Genomic DNA, 22508 nt, shown 5'->3' on the forward strand with positions numbered 1-22508 from the left:
ACAAATGCAGATTTATCTGCAATTTATGTAGCAATTATCAACAAAAGATATGATAAGGACATAACTAGATCTCCCATTGAACATAACAGAACTCAGAGAATGAAATTATCAGATGAGATTTTCATTTGTAAAAAAGTTATTTGGTTGGCCAGTTTCTCACTTCTGCTCAAAAGAAATGTTTCTCATGATCACGTTTGTATTTGAAAAATATTTACAGTAGGTTTGAAAATCTTTGAACGTAGGGTTTGAACTTTACTGTTCTTTTTTCCTAAGAAGCACTTGTGCTCGCAAGAAAAGAGAAATAATATTTAATTATAACAATTATAGTACACAGTGCTCAGCATAATTGTGTACACCCCATTTTGATAATGAATATTTGTATCGATTTCTCAGTGAATATAGGCAAATGTTTTTGGATCATTTAAACAAAACAGATTTATTAAACAGATTATTTGTTAAAATAATCTTAAAATAATTTTAGTCAGCAAATATATTTAGACATTGAAAGATAATACATTTAAATTCAAGCAATATTGCAAAAAAAATTACAACCTACAAAATTTCAAATAAATTTTTAATTTTTTTGCTTCTCTTGATTTTTCCCCTTTTTAAAAAATTGTATTTAATATTTTTCTGTAACATTTAAATTTGGCTGTATTAGTTTTACGACCGTTATCATAAGTCATTTTGTTAGATAAGCTCTAGATTTGGCTGCAGTACTGACTAATCTAATGTATATGCACAAATATAACATTGTATAGCTTCCTATTAAAAATATGAATGTCAAAGATAGATTTGTGAGGGGTCTACTTATATATGCTGAGCACTGTAAATAGACAAATTTCATCTTTACACAGCCGATTTAAGGTGGCCCTATGCAGGTCTGTGGCTGCTGAAAATTAAGTGTAAAGATGCTATATTACATTAAAGTCATCTTTGTCATTTTTATTCCGTTTGAGGTTTGGCTTCTCTACTTTGCATTGCCTTAATTATAAACTTGACGAAAGCTATTGCAGACATGCTAATGCTGAAATCTGCATTTAGCATTTTTAAAAATGTAGATAAGTAGGGTTGGGGAGCCATAATAATGTTATGTTACAATGGCAGAGAGAGCTTAATGTGCTGCAATTTAAGAAAACACGTGCAATTACAAAAAACACCAGCAAAAATAAAGAAAAGATCTTCATTTGTTTGACAGCATACGATCTGCAAATCCTCACAACGCATAACAATTAAAAATAAAAAACACACTGCTTTTTTTCCACAATGCATACACGTAAAAAAAAAAAAAACATGCTGCATTTTCTCACAACACAAAAAGAATGAAACACAATGAAAATGGTTCAAGGGGATCCACAAATGTGACTATTGCCCTGATGAAGTTGCAGGTGATTATTGAAAGGATTAGCTTGTTTATGTTAATATGCAGATTCTTGTTTTTACTATAACCTAAATATTTGTGTCCTTCACGTTTTATGGTCTCCTTGAAACATTTCCGCTGTGTTCCATGCTATTTCACAGTGTTGTGAGAAAATGCAGCACGTTTTCGTAAATTGTTTGCGTGGTAAGAAAAAGCAGCGCATTTTCGTAAATTGTTTGCGATGTGAGGAATTGCAGCATGTTTTATTAATGTGTTTGCATTCTGTGAAAATGCAGCGCGTTTTTAAAAAATGTGTTTGCCTTGTAAGAGTTTGCAGCATGTGTGCTGTTAGACGGATGAAGATCTTTTCTTGGTTTGCTGGCGTTTTTTTGTAATTGCACGTTTTCTTAAATTGCAGCACATTAAGCTCTCTCAGCCACTGTATTATGTACACATTTAAAAATGCATTTTATTAAAATGTGTTTTATTACAGTCTCCAATATTTTTAATAATAAGGGGATAAAAGAAAACATTTGCAACAAAATAGTGTTTTTAAATGCCTATTTTTCTGGATCCTTATTTTAAACATTAAACTGAACATTGCATACATTTTATTTAGTAATTACTAATAGTTACCAGAAAACAATATGTTGATCTTTAAATTATAAACAAGACAGGAATACAGAGGGACTCTTATTTTAAAATGCATTTACAACTTCCAGCTGCTCATTCGAATAGAAAATAAAAATGAAATCTAACAACCATCTAATACATTACAACAAAAACACCAGAAAGCGAACACTCGTTCACAGTACATCATAAGCATACACTTGGCATAAATGTGCAGTATTCGTGGATCATTAACTAATGCATTTTCACTGAACATTTACTTGATGAAATTACTTTGATTTTCAAGTTGCCTTTTGAAGTTATGAATCACATTAAGCCACATCAGGCTGATGCTATCCGGCCACAAATCAAAGAACCATTCACGTGATAGGTCATGACTTAAAGGGGATTTTTTATGTGCACACATACTTCTACATGTTTTACATTTAGCATACATCTAGTTGAAGACAATGTGGCTTTTAGTGACAGTAGTTTATGCTCAAAAGCGCTTTTTTGGGTAGTGAACAATTTTTGGTTCCCCAAAAGAACCTTTTGCTTAAAAGAAGTTTAAAGAACCATTTATATTAGTTTGTAAAATACTCTTTTAATGATTCTTAATTGACATCAATTGTTCCATAGAAGTTCTATAAAAAAACGTACTTTTGCACTGTAAAAAAATCTGTTAAAGGGCACCTATGATGAAAATCAACTTTTGTAAGCTGTTTGGACAAGACTGTGTGTAGGTATAGTGTGTCCACAATGGGGAGGCGGAGAAGCAGTTTGTTTGGATTTAAAGCCACAGGCTACAAAAACAGCTACAATATATTCAGACACCAAAATCAGCAGATACAGGAGGCTTTGATCAATTATTTGATGAGTATTTTGAGCTGAAACTTTACAGACACATTCTGGAGGCACCAAAGGCTTATCTTACATCTTGTAAAGGGGTAAAATAGGTGCCCTTTAATTAACAGTTTCCATATTTTGTGATTCACGAGTGTTTTCTGTTTATTTACGGTTGTGAATTGCATTATGGGATGCTGATCTCTGCTCTGTCGAATTTTGATGTTGAAAATTCAACTCTACAGTTTAACAAAGTGACTTTTATTGACATTTTAGTAGCTTGAGATAATACAATGTACAATATAGAGAGAAATAAGTCTGTAAACTAACAGAAAATGTACTGGCAACTATTAACTATTGAATGTATAAAAAAATACATTTAATATGTAAAAATGGGGGAAAATAAACTACATAAACATGAATCACAAAATACAGAAACCTGCTAATTTACACTTTTTTTACAGTGGACCTCTGCTTCACAAGTGCAAAAACAACCCTTTCGGATTATTCTTTGAAAAAGAAGTTTAGTTTTTTTTTAAAAAGTGAACTGATATTACAGATTCTTTATGGAACAATAGATGCCACAAAAGCACTTTAATTTTAAGAGTATATAGTTTAAACTCTTTAATAAAGGACATGGACAAATTATTTATCCACAGGAATCCCAAAAAAACGACCTCCAGATTAACTATTACATAAAAGTTCTTCAAACAACCATTTTTCTAATAATCTAAAAGAACATTTTTCCACAAAAAAAGATACTTTAGAGCAGTGTTGGGGATAAAGCATTACAAGTAATGCGAGTTACGTAATAATATTACTTTTGAGTAATATTGGGTAAAATAACGCATTACTTTTAAAAATAAGTAATAATGTTTGAGTTACTTTTCTGAAAATGTAACAAGTTACTTTTTAGTTTAATTAGTTTTTAAAAAATAAATTATTATGGTTTTGAATGCATCCAGGAAAATTAAACAGGGACTGTCTCAATGGACATTAATTTTACTTAAGACAAATAGTACAAAAGTAGCAAACACGTTGCTTTAAACTTTCATTTATCTGTGTATATATGGCATGCATAGCTCTGGGGTAGGGAAGTTTCAGAAAACTTTCCTAAAATATTATTTGTTGGTGAAGGTGTGGGTTATAGTGCATGTTGTTAATTGCAGAACAGAAAAAAAGAAAAGAAAATGAAAGTCATAAAAGAGATCAAGCTTCAGCCAGGAAATAAAAAGTAACGCAAAAGTAATTCAAAAGCAACTTAACACATTACTTTCTAAGAAAAGTAACTAAGTAAGGCAACTACACTCTCAGAAATAAAAGTATGCGAGCTGTCACTGGGGTGGTACCTTTTCAAAAGGTACATATTGGTACCTCAAAAGTATATATTAGTACCTAAAAATTTGAAGAGGAACACTTTTGTATTTTTAGGTACCAATATGGACCCCTTAAGTACAAATATGTACCTTTTGAAAAGGTACCACCCCAGTGACAGCTTGCGTACTTTTATTTCTGAGAGTGTAGGTACTTTTTTGGGGAGCAACTCAATATTGTAATGCATTACTTTTTACTAAGTAACTTTCCCCAATACTGCTTTTGAGCAGTGAAAAGGTTCCATTGATATGGAAGGTTCCTTTGATCAAGCAATCAATGAACCTAAATTTTTAAGGGGTTATTTTTTTAAATGATTTCATCAGTCTAGAATGTGGCATTTAAACATTTATAACAGAAGCAAACAAGTCTGTGCACACTTTGGGCCAATAGGTGTAGCATCTGCATTTTTGCTGATGATATTACACAAAGAGTAGATCTTACCTTGACCAACTCCAATAAACCTTGCCTGATATGGACACGTATGGTGCAAAGAGGTCTTGAACCTGCTCTATATGGGAGCGACGGAGTCTTCATACTGGGTTAAAGGCACCAGCTTGACAGCCAGCAGCAGCAGAAGGCCAGTCATCACCTCTAAAAGAAAGGAGATCCAGGCCATTCCCATTGACCAGCCGAATGACGTGTGCACCTGAGCCATTTGTTCTCTGCCCATCCGCCGCTCTGTCTCTTCCAGTGCCTTCTGAGAGTACCTGATGTACAAGCTCACCCCAGAGAGAGTCAGAAGACCTGACAAAACACATGCACAAGCACGCGTCAATCCACCCACATAAACAAGACCAATTAAACATCATTAAACTACAACCTGCTGTTCTGTCTGAGGTTACAAGACATTCTTTACTCTGTTGTGGATAGATTAGAAAACATTCATTTAATAACAGGACGTTTAAAGTCAGGTCATGTTATCATTATGATTCTCTGCAGTTTCTTTAATAGTTGACAAGATGACACATTGTTTGAGGAGTGTGAGCTCTGGTGGCATTATTATTGACAGGTTCATATCTATATTTAGACGTTACGAATAAATCTAATCGAGGCAGCGTTTGATTATTCTGGAGTGCTGGTATTTAGTGGCTAGATAAGATTCTTCTCGTGAAATGCTCTGCTTGAAAAGTGTGCTTTTGCTTTACACCCCAATACTTAAAAAATAATAATAAATTAAAAACATTTTAAACACAAAGTGGCCCCAGAAAGTAATCAGACAATGACTACAAAAACAAATGTCTGAGCAAAGTGTATTTACAACAGTAAAAGACTGTTTTATTTATTTATTTTTTACAGATGCCAGTTTTTTAAAAAGATTTTCCAGGAAATTTAGTGACATTATGACGGTTAGACATAAGAGCCAAAACACTTAAGGACAAAAACACAGACTCTCAAAATGGCCATTTTTTCAATTACTTTTATTCTCGTTTAAGATAAATAAAAAAATGTTAAAGGTTAAATAAAACTATATATATATATATATAAAATTATACACTCACTGGCCACTATATTGGGTACACCTTATTAGTACTGGGTTGGACCCCTTTTGCCTTCAGAACTGCCTTAATCCTTCATGGCATAGATTCAATAGGGCATTGGAAATATTCCTCAGAGATTTTGGTCCATATTGACATGACAGCATCACGCAGTTGCTGCAGTTTTGTCGGCTGCACATGCAGGGTGCGAATCTACCGTTCCACCACATCCCAAAGATGCTCTATTGGATTGAGATCTGGTGTCTGTGGAGGCCATTTGAGTACAGTGAACTCATTGTCATGTTCAAGAAACCAGTCTGAGATGATTCACGCTTTATGACATGGCGCGTTATCCTGCTGGAAGTAGCCATCAGAAGATGGGTACACTGTGGTCATAAAGGGATGGACATGGTCAGCAACAATACTCAGGTAGGCTGCGCCGTTGACATGATGCTCAATTGGTTATAATGAGCCCAAAGTGTGCCAAGAAGATATCCCCCCACACCATTACACCACTAATGAGATGCTCTTCTGCATACCTCGGTTGTAATAGGTGATTATTTGAGTTACTGTTACCTTTCTATCAGCTCAAACCGGTCTGGCCATTCTCCTCTGACCTCTGGCATCTACAAGGCATTTGCCCCTACAGAACTGCCGCTCACTGGATACTTTCTGTTTTTCAGACCATTCTCTGTAAACCCTAGAGATGGTTGTGCATGAAAATCCAAGTAGATCAGCAGTTTCTGAAATACTCAGACCAGCCCGTCTGGCACCAACAACTATGCCACGTTTAAAGTCACTTAAATCACCTTTGTTCCCCATTCTGATGCTCAGTTTGAACTGCTGCAGATCATCTTGACCATGTTTACATGCCCAATGCATTGAGACAGTAGGACCTAACAAAGTGGCCAGTGAGTGTATATATATTTTCCATATTATTATTATTATTATTATTATTATTATTATTATTAAAAAACATTATTTATACACATGTGCACAGCTATTACCACTTGAAAAATCTTGGTTTCTCTGGATGTATAATTTATATAATTTTTTTATATAATTATTTCTTCCAAATGTAATTTTTTAAAATAATTTCTTTATTACAAAATTTGACACTTTTCCTAATAAAAATTAGTTAAATGCTGTAAAGACAATGTTTATTAGATTATTATTGTTTTCACCTTTACTCTTTAAGCTGAATAAAACACACTAATATATAGATGGAAAAAAATATGGTAAACCTAAATCCAGCTCTCTTATTCCTGCTTTTTCAAGCTCTTATTTAAAATATTTTATTTGCAAAATAAACTTTGATTTTCTAAGACATTTAACCCAATAAACCAATATTCTGAGCTACCAAAAACTATTATAGTCTATTTCTATCATCAACTGAACCAAAAACGAATACATAAACACTCTCATTTGTGAGACGCAGAGTTCATCTCCCTAAACACTGCTCTTACAGTAAGCGCAGAGAGCATAAACACACATGACAAATCTCTGGCATCCACTGCTTCGGATTTAGGAGAAGCATCAGCATCAGCATCGGGGATGTAAATAGAGAGGAAGACAAACCAGCTTCCTGTGGCACCCTGGTGTGCCCGATGAGTCCAAGACGTGAGCCATTATTACCAAATCTTCATTAAAACAGAATGGGCTGATGTGGATACATCAGCAGAAAACACATCTAATTAAACACTGACAAAATGAGAATGGATTTGTACATCAGCCATAATATGCACATAAAATTAAGAGCCAATAAAGAGAAAGAGTAACATGGTTTCTAATTAGCATGCCAGAGTCTAGACGGGAACAGACAGACTTGATCTTACATTTGCTGGTTCATTTAGAGCAAACAGTTAGCATCCAGGAACAACTGATTGTTTTTTTTTTTTTTTGCAAATCACAGCTTGGTGAATGGATGCACTGATTTGCATAAATATGAGTGGAAGAATATTAATAAAATACAATTTCCTGATGTAAATTGGTTCCCTGAAAAATGTATTTACATTTTCTCTGTTTTTGTCTGTAATAACATACAAAAAAAAAAAAAAAAAAAACAGTCTGTATGTCAAAATGACAGGCCAGCTTGCTAAAATGGGTTGGAACCCTTTTGCCTTTGAAACTACAGTTGAAGTCAGAATTATTAGCCCCCCTTTGAATTTTTAAAAATTTCCCAAATGATGTTTAACAGAGCAAGGAAATTTTCACAGAATGTCTGATAATATTTTTTCTTCTGGAGAAAGTCTTATTTGTTTTATTTCAGCTAGAATGAAAGCATTTTTAATTTTTTTTAAACACATTTTAAGGTCAAAATTATTAGCCCCTTTAAGCTCATTTATTTCCCCAACAGTCTACAGAACAAACCATCATTATACAATAACTTGTATAATTAACCTAACCTGCCTAGTTAACCTAATTAACCTAGTTAAGCCTTTAAATGTCACTTTAAGCTGTATATAAGTGTCTTGAAAAATATCTAGTAAAATATTATTTACTGTCATCATGGCAAAGATAAAATAAATCAATTATTAGAGATGGGTTATTAAAAGTATTATGTTTAAAAATGTGTCGAAAAAAAATTTCTATCCGTTAAACAGAAATTAGGAAAAAAATAAACAGGGGGGCTAATACTTCAGGGGGCCTAATAATTCTGACTTCAGCTGTACCTTACTGCTTGAGCTCAGATTCAGGTGCTGAAAAGATTTTGGCCTATGTTTGTGTGGTAGAGGCATACGGTTGGGGCGGAGGGGGTGTTGGTTGTAAAAACTTTACAAATGCTTTCACAAACATAAAACTTTGGTTACTGTTACTATGTTATAGTATGTTATAGCTTTAATGCTATACACCTGACTAAAGTCTTGTTGTCAGTTCCAGTTGTAAGAGCAATAAACCAAATCATAATTCATAACTTGACTTCTAGTTATTCATCTGGAAAAGTGGCAGAAGGTAGATTTTTCTGACAAATCATCTGTTGAACGGCATCCCAGTCATCACAAATACTGCAGATGACCTATTAGAACCAGCATGGACCCAAGATTCTCACAGAAATCAGTCAGTTGGTGAAAGAAAAATCATGGCTTGGGATTACCTTCAGTATGGGGGTATACTTGTTTATCTGAAAAACAATGCTAAAGTCAGTTATTTTTCTTTGAATATATGCATTCTTTGTCGGAATGTCTGTCTTCGTTTTGGTCCCTATAACCCACCCATTGCCAGTTTACCCAATTATATTTTGGCACCCCGGGTTGCCTTGGTGGAAAACAGCACATTTCATTTCAGTGATGAAGGCACCTTCCATCTATGTGGAACGGCCAAAAACATGACCTCAGGGAACAGTAGCAGCGTCCGAAATGAAATGCAGATTTAGAGAAAACAGATTCAGAGCAGCATACATTGTAAGACTGTGAAATGCAGATTCAAATCTACATGAGGAGGTTCATAATATAGTAAACAACATAAATATTACAAACGTAAACATTAGCTGAGCAGCATACATTGCAAGACTGTATTATCGGGCAAGCTCACTCCTGTTGGTGTCATCAATCTGGCTACCTGCGTTTGCATGGATTCATCAGAGAAGGGGGCTGGGTGAAACAAACCTCTCCTATGTTTTGAATTTGGACTGTTTATCCTACATACTGCACCTTTAAAGGAAAAAAAGGAGGAAAATCCACTATTTACCTTTTATGCTATTCAGGAGCCATGTGCACACACTAGCTATGTTTCCATCCAAAGATGCGAAGTAAATTTATGCGCAAAACTGGAATATTGTATAAAAGATGTGCGAATAAAGCAGCGTTTCCATCTTACGAGTCAAAGAAAATAAAATCATCCCTTCCTGATTAACTGGCGTCAAATATCAACAGTAAAAACTGAATTTACTGCAGTAGGAGAGGCTGCGTGAATCTCTTCTTTATTTAATAAATGACTTGCACCTCTGAAGACAATGCTGACATGCTATGAACGCAAGGTGTCGTTTAAAGGTGTGAGACAAGCAGCACAGATGCTCTTGACAATTCTGGAGGTAATTAATAATATAACACTAATACTGAAATGGGTAAGGCATTTGAGAATGACCAAAACAACATTTCAGATGTTTTACAATGTGGTCACCTGCTGATTTGTCCATTCACAGACATTTTTATCATAACATGATCTCTTATAACAAAAATAACATGACTTTTTCATGCGCATAGTGGAATTTATTTGGTAAAAGGGTTTCCATCATAGTTTATGCGCATTTTTTGTAGTTTATCCTACTCCGTTATGCGCATACGTCTTTTATGCACATTTTCAAAATTTATTCGCATCTTGGCGTTTCTATGCGCATATCCAAAAGGTGCATAAAAATAGATGGACTGACAGGTAAAAGCTGCTACTGGCCATATGTACAAGACTGACCAGTGGCCGCATGCAACAAGGTCTGGGCTAAAGAGAAAGGTTAAAGTATTGCAAAACTACATTTCATTATTGACAACTGTTGAAAGCAAAAGGTGCACTCCATTTTAGCACTACTGCATTTTTTTGTCCCCACCCCAAAAAAAAGGACATTTTCGGGAAAAAGAGAATGTATGGTCACCCTATGCAAATAACGAGAGTGATGCCAACCCTCTCGTTTATATTTCTATTCACAGTGTTAAACACTAGTCATATGCTCCTTATTACCACGGTGACAAATTCTTTGGCTGCTTCCTTGAAGGAAACCGTTATTCGAGTCATATGCCTTCAGGCTACATAGTGAGAGGACACTCTCAGATACTGTTTGATGACACGTCTCAACAATCTCAATGCATTTCTGTATGAAGATCAAAGCTAAATTATTCTGCCTTTGATACTAAAAAAAGATAGTTCTCCCAAAAAATGAAAAATCTGCCATAATTTACCCACCCACAGGCTATTCCAATCTCATATACATCTCTTTGTTCTGCTGAACACAAGACATTTGGAAGAATGTCAGTCACCAAATAGATCTCACCATCCTTTTACTGCCATAGTTGAACATAAATATGAGAGTGAATGGTATACACAGGTCTCAAAAAATCATTTAAATTCTTGGGTGAACTATCCCTTATAGTTGCTTTGTGATTTCAATGGTCTCTGAAAACGAGCTCTGGTTGTACTCAGCTTGGATTATTATTCTACATTCTTCTGTTCGTAAATGCGTTCAGTGTAGAACAAAAGCAATAAAATTGCATTTCAATTATAGAGTGATGTATGGTCAGAATAAATGAGGGTTATATTATCCTTCACATAAATCTAGCCTAATCTTTTTTGGTTTCACCTTTCCCATTCACCTCAAGATTACGAGTTCAATCACAGAAATAGCTGGGGGGTTGTTCTCTATTATGCTATCAATTTCACGAGAAGAAAACAATGAACCACAATAACTTCAGTCCCATAAGACTCTGACATAACAATTACTCTAGGTGAATAATGCGTTCAGCTTTCCGGTTTTTCAATGTCATTCAGAGAACTGCACAATGATTAAACTTGATTTTGTTTAACTCTGGTGCACCCAATCGGTCTTCATACAGCTTTAGGGTTAAGAACAGGCTAATAGTGTAAGCTATTATGAGTGCATGTATGAGAATTCCTCATATTAGTAGTATTAGGTTGTGGTTCTCATCTACACTACCTGACAAAAGTCTTGTCGATCTCAGTTGTAAGAGCAACAAATCATAACTTGACTTCTAGTTCATACATTGGAAAAGTGGCAGAAGGTAGATTTTTCTGATGAATCCTCTGCTAAACTGCATCCCAATCATCACAAATATTGCAGAAGATCTATTGGAACCAGCATGGACCCAAGGTTCTCAGAGAAATCAGTCAAGTTTGGTGAAGGAAAAATCATGGTTTGGGTTTACATTCAGCATGGGGGCATGCGAGAGATATGTAGAGTGGATGGCAACATCAACAGCCTGAGGTATCAAGACATCTGTGCTGCCCATTACATTACAAACCACAGGAGAGGGCAAATTCTTCAGTAGGATAGTTCCTTCTCATATTTTAGCCTACACATCAAAGTTCCTGAAAGCAAAGAAGGTCAAGGTGCTCCAGGATTTGGCAACCCAGGCACCTGACATGAACATTATTGAGCATCTCTGGGGTAAGATGAAGGAGGAGGCATTGAAGATGAATCCAAAGAATCTTGATGAACTCTGGGAGTCCTGCAGGGATGCTTTCTTTGCCATTCCAGATGACTTTATTCATAAGTTATTTGCGTCATTGCAGAGGTGTATGGATGTAGTCCTCCAAGCTCATAGGAGTCATACACAATGTTCATTCTTTTTCCACTGCACCATGACTTTATATTCTATACTGTACATTATTTCTGTTAAGTGACAAGACTTTTGTCTAAGCAACGGCAGACCTTACTGTCCTAATTAAATAATTAAAAATCAAGACATGATCATATTTTATTTTGGTAAAATAAGTGTAATCTTGAGGCCTTTGCCTTTTATATAAGCCACTTCTGAGGCCAAACGATCAACTTAAAGTGAAGATATGATTTGTTGTTTATAAAACTTGGATAGGCGACAACACTTTTGTCAGGTAGTATAGTATCCCATAGATACATACGTGGATTGACATTCGACCGCTTCAGATACATTGAGGAATCAGTCATAATGATCAACGAAATGAGTTATAGTAAAAGTCAATGAGTTTTCCAAGAAGCCTAAATAGTTTAATTTGGTGTTAGTTTGTGTGTTTATATGAATTAATAAAGTATAACGTGTTTTTAAACTAATTGTATAAGCTAATGCCTGCTAAGCACCAGCATGCTGTTGGGGTCATGAATATTGATTAGGTTTTTTTGCATAAGCGGATTTGTTAAAGTCAAAACATGGATGGTGAAAGACGAACACTAACTAATGCAATTCCCACATCTGTGTCAATCCGCTCACTGCCACAGCAACCATCTGCCAGGAATTTAAGTAAAAAGAAACTATAGCAGTGTAATGATGAACATCCAAATGCCGTCCACACTGCTGAAAGTTACAATCACATGAATATGTAAATATGTTTTTCAAAATATGCCCAACATAAATAACAGCAGTGAAAACTGAGAAATCATCTGCTCATAATTTTATAAGCTTTGCTATTCATGTTAACAATTTTTGTAAATGACACAATATTTAACTGTAATATAACCTGTTTTTACTGACAGTTATGCAGTTTGTTACTGTATTTTAAAGTTGCATTGTAAAAATTACTGTACATTTTACATTTAAGATATACATACCATACTGTAAATACATATACGGCAAGATAAATGGTGCTGCAAATATAAGTACAGTATTTTTGCAGTAATTGATTTACAGTAAGTTACTGTAGATTCTACAGGAAATTGTTAACAGTGTCAACATATGAAGTAATTACAATGAAACGTATGATAGTTTGATTAAGTATTCATTTGGCTTCAGTTTAAATTCAACAACACATTGACATCACAGAATGGATTTCATAGACAACCTTAAAAGTAGGGGAATGTCTTGTTTCTTAGTGAATCTTTTAATTTCATAACAGCATTACTGAACAACAAACCATGGCATTGAGAGGGTCACACTTACTGCACAAGAGGAAATATGAAGCAGATCCAATCAGGAGTGCCCGGCTTCTGGCTAGGGAACTGACGAGACCACAGATACCTCCAAACACCAGCATCACCAGACTCAGGGGCAGTAAGATGGCAATCACGCGGTGCATGACTGAATCAAGAAAATTATAGGCCTAGCTGTTATGCCAAATAGAAATGACTTATAGAAACAACAACTTATGTGTCACCCATACTAATACACAGATTATAACTCTTAATAGTGACCAATTTAGTTGACAAGATATAAACAGACATTTCATGATGAAAAAACAAGCAGTTAAGCCAAACATAAACATTAGAAACACCAGCTAATATGTTACCCGTATAGCCTAATACACACATTTATGACTCTTAATGTTGAAAAAGAAAAAATGTTTAAAGAAAAAAAGCTTTAAAACACTCACTTTCCATCTGTCTTTCTGATTCTGAATATCCAGTGTCTTCTGAATTACTTTTTTCATCTGCGGTCAACAAAAACAATCGTCATTGTGCAATACCGTCCTTGTAGGACAACAAGCAATTTTGCTTCTAAATAAAGCACATTTTAAAACAATGTTTTGGTGACTATATATAGGTAAGCTGTCTACACCGCGTAAAATTTGACAATCAAGAATAGCAACAGGTGTTAAATCGCTGACTGAGCGGCGCCTACAACAAATTATGCATATTTAATACGTCAGCGTGGAAAATACTTAATTGAAACTATTAAAAGCAATTTTTTTGTACAAAAAGTATCGTCAATATGCCATAAAAGTTTCTGACAGATGAAATTCGTGTATACATTTCACTTTTAGTTTACTGTCATTATCCTGACGAAAATTAACAAGCGTACGTCATGTACCCTACCGTAAACAATAATGAATGTAAAATAAATTTGTTACAAAACTGGTAGGCAGGATAATAGCAAAGACAACCCCGCAATAATTTTTTTTTTGTTTTGAAAAGTCTAATGATGTTTAATAGACGTCTAAATAGTCGTCTTGGCAAAAAATTGGTAAAAAGGGTCAAATTGGGCTGTCAGTGAAAATCTAACAGACGTCTAAGAATAGACCAAAACTAAATGAGTCATCAATTAAACAAATAAATGCCTACACAAGTCTGTCTAATATCTGTCTTTTTGACGACTAGTCTAGTTTTGGGCTATTCTTAGATGTCTATTAGATTTTCAATGACAGCAGTTTAGCCAAGCTGTCAGCGCACGTTTAGATAGACGTCTAATAAACAAAATTGTGTGCTGGTGATGGTTAACGTTTCGTGTTATAGCAGACTATAGCCTAAAACCCTGGTTAATCATAAGGGAATTTTTCACATTAATTTTTTCACCCTTATAAATGATTTTTTTCACCCAGTGAATACCGCGCATTCGTTGCTGAAAAGAACTGTAATATTAATGAGAAAAAGCTACTAAAAAGCACCATTAATAAAATAAATGTTGTACTTTATCTATCGGAGCTAATTAACAGCTGCTAGCAAAGACGCGAGAATGAAAAAGAGCGCCACATACCTTCTGTAACTCCCCAAAGTCCCGAGTTGCTGCGCTCCGGGTTAGTGTGGTTCGTGCGCTGGTCTTCAATGATGTACCAATATTCAGTCCCAATGGCGAGCGCTAAACAGCTGAAACTGAGAACACCCGTCAGACCCCCGCCGACCACCACGAAACCGAATGTGATTTTCATATCTACCAGGCTCCCCGCGATTCCGATTCAGGGCAACCCCAAAACAATACCATTTGCGCAAGGCACTGATGCTGATCTATGCATTAGATGCTGAAATAAAGGGTCCCAGGACGCAGGTCAGGACTCATGGAATAAATCGCACGCGCTGCCCAACAACTGGATAAAGTGATGCAGATTTTCAATCAAAGACACAAACAGCATCTGATCACATGATAGCTGCTATTACTAGAAAAGTTGTGCGGTGTTAGGAGAAACGGTGGGCTGGTCTAACATTTATTCCTCACCGGTGTGTGTGCGCGCAGTCCGTGTCCAACTAACACTGAGCGCAAAATTACGCATGACGGGTACAGACGAAACATGACGCACAGTGCATAACCAACACCCTTCATGACATATGCGACCATACACCTTTTTTGTAATCAACAATACGAATGTGCATCAAATGCATAGAAAGAATTGCAAGATAGAATGTTGTTTTAAATTATTATTAATATTCGATCCTTATTAAATCAAGTGATTAGCCTCATTATACAGTTAATATTTCTGAGTGGAGCACAAGTAGTAATGCAAATTTTCTCAGCTGCTACATTAAGTACACATGCTTAAGTCTGAATGTCTAAAAAGGCATTTCAGATATCACTGATCTACTGGGATTTTTAAGCACAACAATTGGTCTAGAAAAAAAAGAAAGAATATATATATGGGAAAATGCCAAATGTCGAAGCAAATAATCACTCGTATGCACCCAGGTTTGCAAGAGCATGTCTGATTACACTACATATCAAATCTTGAAAAAGAAGATCACACAGTTTATTTATTGTCAGATAAAAACAGAAAGGAGAATTGTTTAAACGCCACAACTTACCTGTATATTGTTGCCAACAATTTCCATTTCTTTTATGAAAAATAGTGTACTAATCTGATGGTTATGTCTGGCATAACAAGCCCTGTAAAAAAAGTTAAAATCATCTCAACTGGTTTCCTGAACATGACAAGTCTGTTATAGGTCTGCACAATATTGGAAAAATATAGAGTTGCAATATTTTGTTTTTCTGCTACTGTATATACACATTGCGATGAAAATAAATAAAGTGAAGCAATAATATACAAGCATAGATAAATACAATTTAACAAAAAATACAAAATTAAACTTATACTGCTTAGTCTTCATTGTGTATTCCAAAAAATTGTATATTCTATTTCATATACACTCACCAGCCACTTTATTAGGTACACCTGTCCAACTACTCATTAATGCAAATTTTTAATCAGCCAATCACATAGCAGCTACTTTTTGCATTTAGGCATATAGACATGGTCAAGATGATCTGCTGCAGTTCAAACAGAGCATCACAATGGAGATGATGAAAGGTGATTTAAGTGACTTTGAACATGGCATGGTTGTTGGTGCCAGACGGGCTGGTCAGAGTATTTCAGAAACGGCTGATCTACTGGGATTTTCACGCACAACCATCTCTAGGGTTTACGGAGAATGGTCCTAAAAAGAGAAAACATCCAGTGAGTGTCAATTCTGTGGGCGTAAAATGCCTTGTAGATGCCAGAAGTTAAAGGAGAATGGCCAGACTGGTTCGCGCTGATAGAAGGGCAACATTACCTCAAATGACCACTCGTTACAACCGAGGTATGCAGAAGAGCATCTCTAAACGCACAACACATCGAACTTGAGGCAGATGGGCAACAGCAGCAGATGACTACACCGGGTGCCACTCCTGTCAGCTAAGTACAGGAAACTGAGGGTACAATTTGCACAGGCTCATGAAAATTGAACAATAGAAGACTGGAGAAATGTTGTCTGGTCTGATGAGTTTCGATTTCTGCTGCGACATTCGAATGGTAGGGTCAGAATTTTGCGTAAACAACGTGAAAGCACGGATCCATCCTGCCTTGTATCAACTGTTCAGGCAGGTGGTGGTGGTGTAATGGAGTGGGGGATATTATTGTGGCGCACTTTTTGGCTACTTCCAGCAGGATAACACACAATGTCATAAAGCGTGAATCATCTCAGACTGGTTTCTTGAGCATGACAATGAGTTCACAGTACTCAAACGGCCTTCACAGTCACCAGATCTCAATCGAATAGAGCACCTTTGGGATGTGATAAAAACGGGAGATTCGCATCACAGATGTGCAGCCAACAAATCTGCAGCAACTGCGTGATGCTATCATGTCAATATGGAACAAAATCTCTGAGGAATATTTCCAGTACCTTGTTGAATCTATGCCACAAAGGATTAAAGCAGTTCTGAAGGCAAAAGGGGTCCAACCCGGTACTAGTAAGGTATACCTAATAAAGTGGCCAGTGACTATATTTCATATTCCATTGCCAATTCCAATAGTACAATTTATTATGCCAGAATGCTTTTAAAATTCTCATAAAGTCACAGGCCTTATAAAACCCATGCAAATAATAAACTTTCTCTCTCTTTAATGCTTAAACTCTGCAGTGACGTAATAAATCTCATGTGTTGTGAACTGTGGCTCCTCTTCGACTATAATCTGGAACTCAACATTGCATATCCTGCAATATGACTACTGCAGATTTGCACATTGCAATATCGATGCTAAAACAATATATTGTGAAGCCCTAGTTTGTTACGCTCAATTGGTCTCCAAAGACACCCGATTCACAACCCAATAGACCTCCTGTCCAGAACACCCTAAAGATGCACAAATGTAAAAGCTGCAGTAATTTCCAGAAGAACTCCTCATTACAAATACAAATAACTGACCAAATTCTTATTTTTGGACAGCAAAGGCACAAAGTTGCAGAAAGAAATTTACAGAGATCATGGGAGAGTACTTTTTTTAATTTTTCTCATTTTTAAATAAATACTATAAAAGCAGGAAGAAAGTGTAATAAAATCAACTTTCACAAGTGACAGAACACAGATTTAAACACAGATGACATTTAAAGAGAACCGAGTGTTCCTTGACATATAAATGAACGAAAAGAAAAGAGGGAGGTCAATAAAAGGACCACAGCCAAATGCTCTCAATGAACCTCTTCATTCCTCCCCCATCGCAGTCTGGATGATCTGGTTTCTCTTGAGCTTCACTGCATCTTCAAATTTATCAATCGCGTGGCCACATGATTTTTTCTGAAAGGTTGAAAAACATGTCATTTCGTACATACTATTAGCATGTAAATGTCAAAATGAAATACAGTATAATGTTCAGGCTTGGAAAGTGCAAAAACTTAGATTTCATTGCAAGTAAAGGTTTTTATTTGCCCCAAGGAAAATACAAACCAAATGTATTTTATACAGTACATTTCCAGACTGAGTGACATTTAAAATAAATGTCTAAATTTGTGCCACAGTTTGATTAACAAATTAATTAGGGCTGTGCAGTTTGACATAAAATCTAAATCTCGATCAATTGAACATTTTAACTCGATTAAGATTAATGAACGATTATTTTATTTTATTTATGTTTTTGGTGTCAGTTCACAGACAAGTTTTACATGGTAAACATACTCGCTCGCATATAACAAGTCATTCATTTTTGAAGGAAGGGTGAATTACTTGATTTTAAAATATTTGAAGGAAACACACATCATCTACTATCTATAATTATTTCTTGAACATCAACGCTGAACAACTGAAATTAAAACACTTTACCTGAAACCAACAGTCACCTTTTTCTAATGAGAATAGTGAAAGTAACATTTGGAACTTGCACTTTTGAAAACAAAACTTATTTTAAATGTTTTTCAAATTAAAAGTAGAAAATAGGCAGTATCTCTTCTAAATAAAATAACTCTTGTATTTCCTGTAATTAATATTTTAAACAGTGCATTCCTTGCGTCTTCTGTAAACAAATATTTTAATGTATATAATAATTTTAATGTGGAATGGAAAATTACATTAAAATTATTCCTCCACAGGGGTGTTTAAAAACAATCACAATCACTCCAACAGGCTCGCTGCTCTCCCACAGATTGCTCGCCCACACTGGTCACCACTATCAAACTGACCTATTACAGAGTTTGCACTATGCATCGTTGCAATGTACTTTTATACGGAAGTGTATACAGAGTGGGGTCACGTGACTCTACACGTAACAAGTAATTTGAAGGGGGAAGAAAAAAACATAAAAAAAAAAAAAAATCAATCTGGAAATATTTGATCAATTATAGATCCTGAATGTTCATTGCGATTAATTTTCGATTGCCCAGCCCTAACATTAATACATATTTTATCTGTAATAAATTTTAAACACCTGATTTTCATCTCAAATTACACACATCCAACCCATATAATGCACAATTCCAAATTAATTAATTTTATTCCACTTTTTTGGTTCCTTTCCACTGTTGTCTTTGCTTTGGTTAGCTTGTTGACTTCAAAATATTGAATTATTGAAGAATAGCATCAACTGGACCAGATCAACTGGATGAGATCAATAGTTACATTTAATAATGGCATTCCCTTTTGAACATCGACAACGTCACTGAGCTGAATTAATCTGAAAAACTGAGCCAATTTAACATTTTATCATTTAACATAATATCATTTTAATGGTTTAATAAACCACATTTTAAAATACACATTCTATCTGTAATGAATTATAAACACCTAAATTATCCAACTCATTACACAAGTTGAACGCATATAAGGCACTACGCCAAATTAATTTTGGTATTCATATACACTTTTTTTTTGTCTTGAAGGTAGTTTTGGTTTCTCGCCACTGCAATCTTTGGTTTAGTGAGCTTGTTGTCTTTAAAATACTGAACAATAGCATCAACTGGACCACACTGACACTGCTGGATGAGACCAATATTTAAATTGAATAATGGCATTACCTTTAGAAGTGTTAACCAATTTAACACTTCAAAAATGACATTATTGTCTTCTGTAAAGCGGTTTATAGCTGAATTGAACTGGATTTGGGCGACATTGTGGCTCAGTAGTTAACACAGTCACCTCACAGCATGAAGGTCACCAGTTCAAGGCTGGGTCAGTTGGCATTTCTGTGTGTTACCAAAGTGAAACAACACTGACCTAAACTGAATATTAACACTTATTATCTTTTGTACATCATATTTAGAAGTTTCAGAACAGATATTTCCCTGTTTATTAATATGACGTTGGTTGATTTGACACTATACTGCATAAAGCACTGTACACATAAATCTGACTAATTAAAAGGATTGTTCACCTAAAAATGAAAATGTACTCACTATTCACTCTCCCCGGAGGAGTGGAAGTGGTAGTTTTTCAAATCTTTATACATTTCTTTCTGCTGCTGAACACAAAAGAAGATATTTTGAAGCTAAAATCTGTAACCAGGGGCGGATTGCCCATCTGGCGGTTTCCTGCTGGGCCAGTGTACTTTTTGGGCCTGGCTGACCATTTTTTTATGATCTGATCGGCCAATAAAACACTTAACAGCCTAACATTTTTACTGCTCAATCAACTGACGATCTGTGATGCTCTGAAAGTAAGATGTTTTTTTTTTTTTTTTTAGACAGACCAGCCCATGTGACAATCTGCAGCCCATTGGTTCTTTTCTTGACATTGAGCCGACTCAATCACAAACTCCCATTTTGGGCTCTGTGTGAGCATGTGACGTCGGTGTGTATTTGTCAAAATAGCCGAAAGTCACGTCTGTTTTACACCGCACACGTGCATGAGCAGCATGTATGAAGAGCAGAAGCAGCAAGCAGGCATTTGCCTTTCACACCGGCTGCGTCTGCAGCGTGCAGCTCATCGGGGCTGTTGCACAGATCAATCTATTACTTTTCATCTGCACCAAGGCCCGTGGAAACTTCCTCCCATGCCATTTACTTAACCTGCAACTCTTTATTTTACTAATTAGATCCTAAAGAACTGTTTGCTTCTCACACTCTATGAGGAGTTTCATTCATGTCTTGTTCAGGTGTCATGTTCAGGTCCACTAGAAGACAATCACCTGTGATATCATGTCATTTTGTTTTTGATTGTCAGGATGATGTAGACCTATAGTTATAATGATATTTATACATGATCAAATTAGTCTGCAACTTGAGCAAAACTAATACAATCTTTTAAAAAAATGGTTTTGTAGTTCAGGCCAAAATCAATATTTGTTGAATTCTTTCAATCGTTTAAGTTAATTTATTCATTTTCTATAGCGCATGTCTTTTGATTGTGGGGGAACCCACATGAACGAAGGAAGAACATACAAACGCCACACAGAAACGCCAACTGACCCAGCCAAGGCTCGAATCAGTGACCTTCTTGCTGTGAGGCAACAGCACTACCTACTGCATCGCCCATTTAAGTTAATTTAATTGACTATATAAAATATTTAAGCTATGTTTTGATGTTTCACTGTCGAGTTAAACATTTTAATTTAAGGGTCTGATACATTGCTGTTATTATTCAACAGGCAGTTTTTGTTATGTTCATTATTTAACATAGGCTCCCTCAAAACACACAGGCACACACAAGATGGACTTTCAGTGTGGATTATAATTTTATTATAATAATAAATCATTTTTTTAATCGTCAACTCTCATTATTTTCATATATATGGCTTTTGTGCTTTTATAGAACAGGAGTTGGTAAACATATTCAAGGCCGTGCACAGATGGGTAGCATTTTGATTGTATGTAGTTGGCCGCTCTGGCTCAAAATGCCAGGGCTGTTTTTTTGTCCCAATCCAGCCCTGTCTGTAACATTAGAAAAACAAATACTACAAGAACCAATGGTTACATGTTTCCATCATTCTTCTAAATATCTTCTTTTGTGTTTAACAGAAGAAATTAATTAATTTCGACTTGAAACAAGTGAAGACCGAGTAAATGAGAGAATTTTCGTTTTTGGGTGAATCATCCCTTTAACACGTTCTGTCAGTCATCTCATACTTACAATAATAAACTTCTGTCGTTCTTTCTGAAGTTTCAGAAATTCCTCCACGGTCAGACTGTCCACGGTCTTCTTGAGCAAGATAAAATCACAGCTGGGAGAATGCGCTTTATGCTCTTTCCTGACAGCACAACAAAACCACACACCACGTCAGGAACAAATGCGAAATAACAAGGGGACCGATGGTATGTATTAAACCAAATAACCCTGACTTGAAATGTGAGTCTTATTGAATTACAGAGACAAAGCTTCTTTCAGACGTATAATGCAATAGTGCACAGTTAAAAAGACACGGACTCACTCAGGGTCATCCTCCGGTTCCCATCCTTCCAGCTCTTTCAGACAGAAGAAACACTGCGCTATATCTGGACTGTTCTCCGACGGAGTGTGAATAAATCCAGCTTTAGCCATCTAAGGAACAAAAACATATATAAAACACCATCCTTTGCTAACTTAACCTTACGCCTACAGAACCTAGCGTCTGTATTTACTCACGTTTTCTGGAGTGCAAACGCAGCCCTCTTCAAACGGCCAACCGACGAACGTTTGAAGTCTGTTCTCGTAAAAGAACATTTTGGTCTGATCGTCACTTGCAAGATCCATTTCGTGGGAGGTTGGTGTGGAAAGTAAACGAAAGATAGCGGAGATAAATCCGTAGGAGTCTCGCTTGCTTGTTTGTTCTTCCGGTAAAAG

The 22508-nt window shown here is 35.7% G+C and overlaps 2 protein-coding genes across 2 annotated transcripts; both read right to left on the minus strand.

Annotated features, from left to right (window-relative positions):
* Positions 1-4330: 4330 nt before the first annotated feature.
* On the minus strand, positions 4331-15176 carry tmem235b (transmembrane protein 235b). Its single transcript, XM_056469869.1, has 4 exons — positions 14769-15176; positions 13669-13725; positions 13239-13376; positions 4331-4930 (listed from the first exon to the last, which is right to left on the minus strand). Exons 1-4 carry the CDS (start codon positions 14938-14940, stop codon positions 4695-4697), a joined length of 603 nt encoding a protein of 200 aa, XP_056325844.1. The 5' UTR covers positions 14941-15176; the 3' UTR covers positions 4331-4694.
* A 2576-nt stretch (positions 15177-17752) lies between these two features.
* birc5a (baculoviral IAP repeat containing 5a) lies at positions 17753-22508 on the minus strand. The gene is made up of 4 exons (XM_056469667.1): positions 22311-22508; positions 22117-22226; positions 21819-21936; positions 17753-18059 (listed from the first exon to the last, which is right to left on the minus strand). Exons 1-4 carry the CDS (start codon positions 22416-22418, stop codon positions 17967-17969), a joined length of 429 nt encoding a protein of 142 aa, XP_056325642.1. The 5' UTR covers positions 22419-22508; the 3' UTR covers positions 17753-17966.

This window comes from Danio aesculapii, chromosome 12 (assembly GCF_903798145.1).
Source record: "Danio aesculapii chromosome 12, fDanAes4.1, whole genome shotgun sequence".
NCBI lineage: Eukaryota > Metazoa > Chordata > Actinopteri > Cypriniformes > Danionidae > Danio > Danio aesculapii.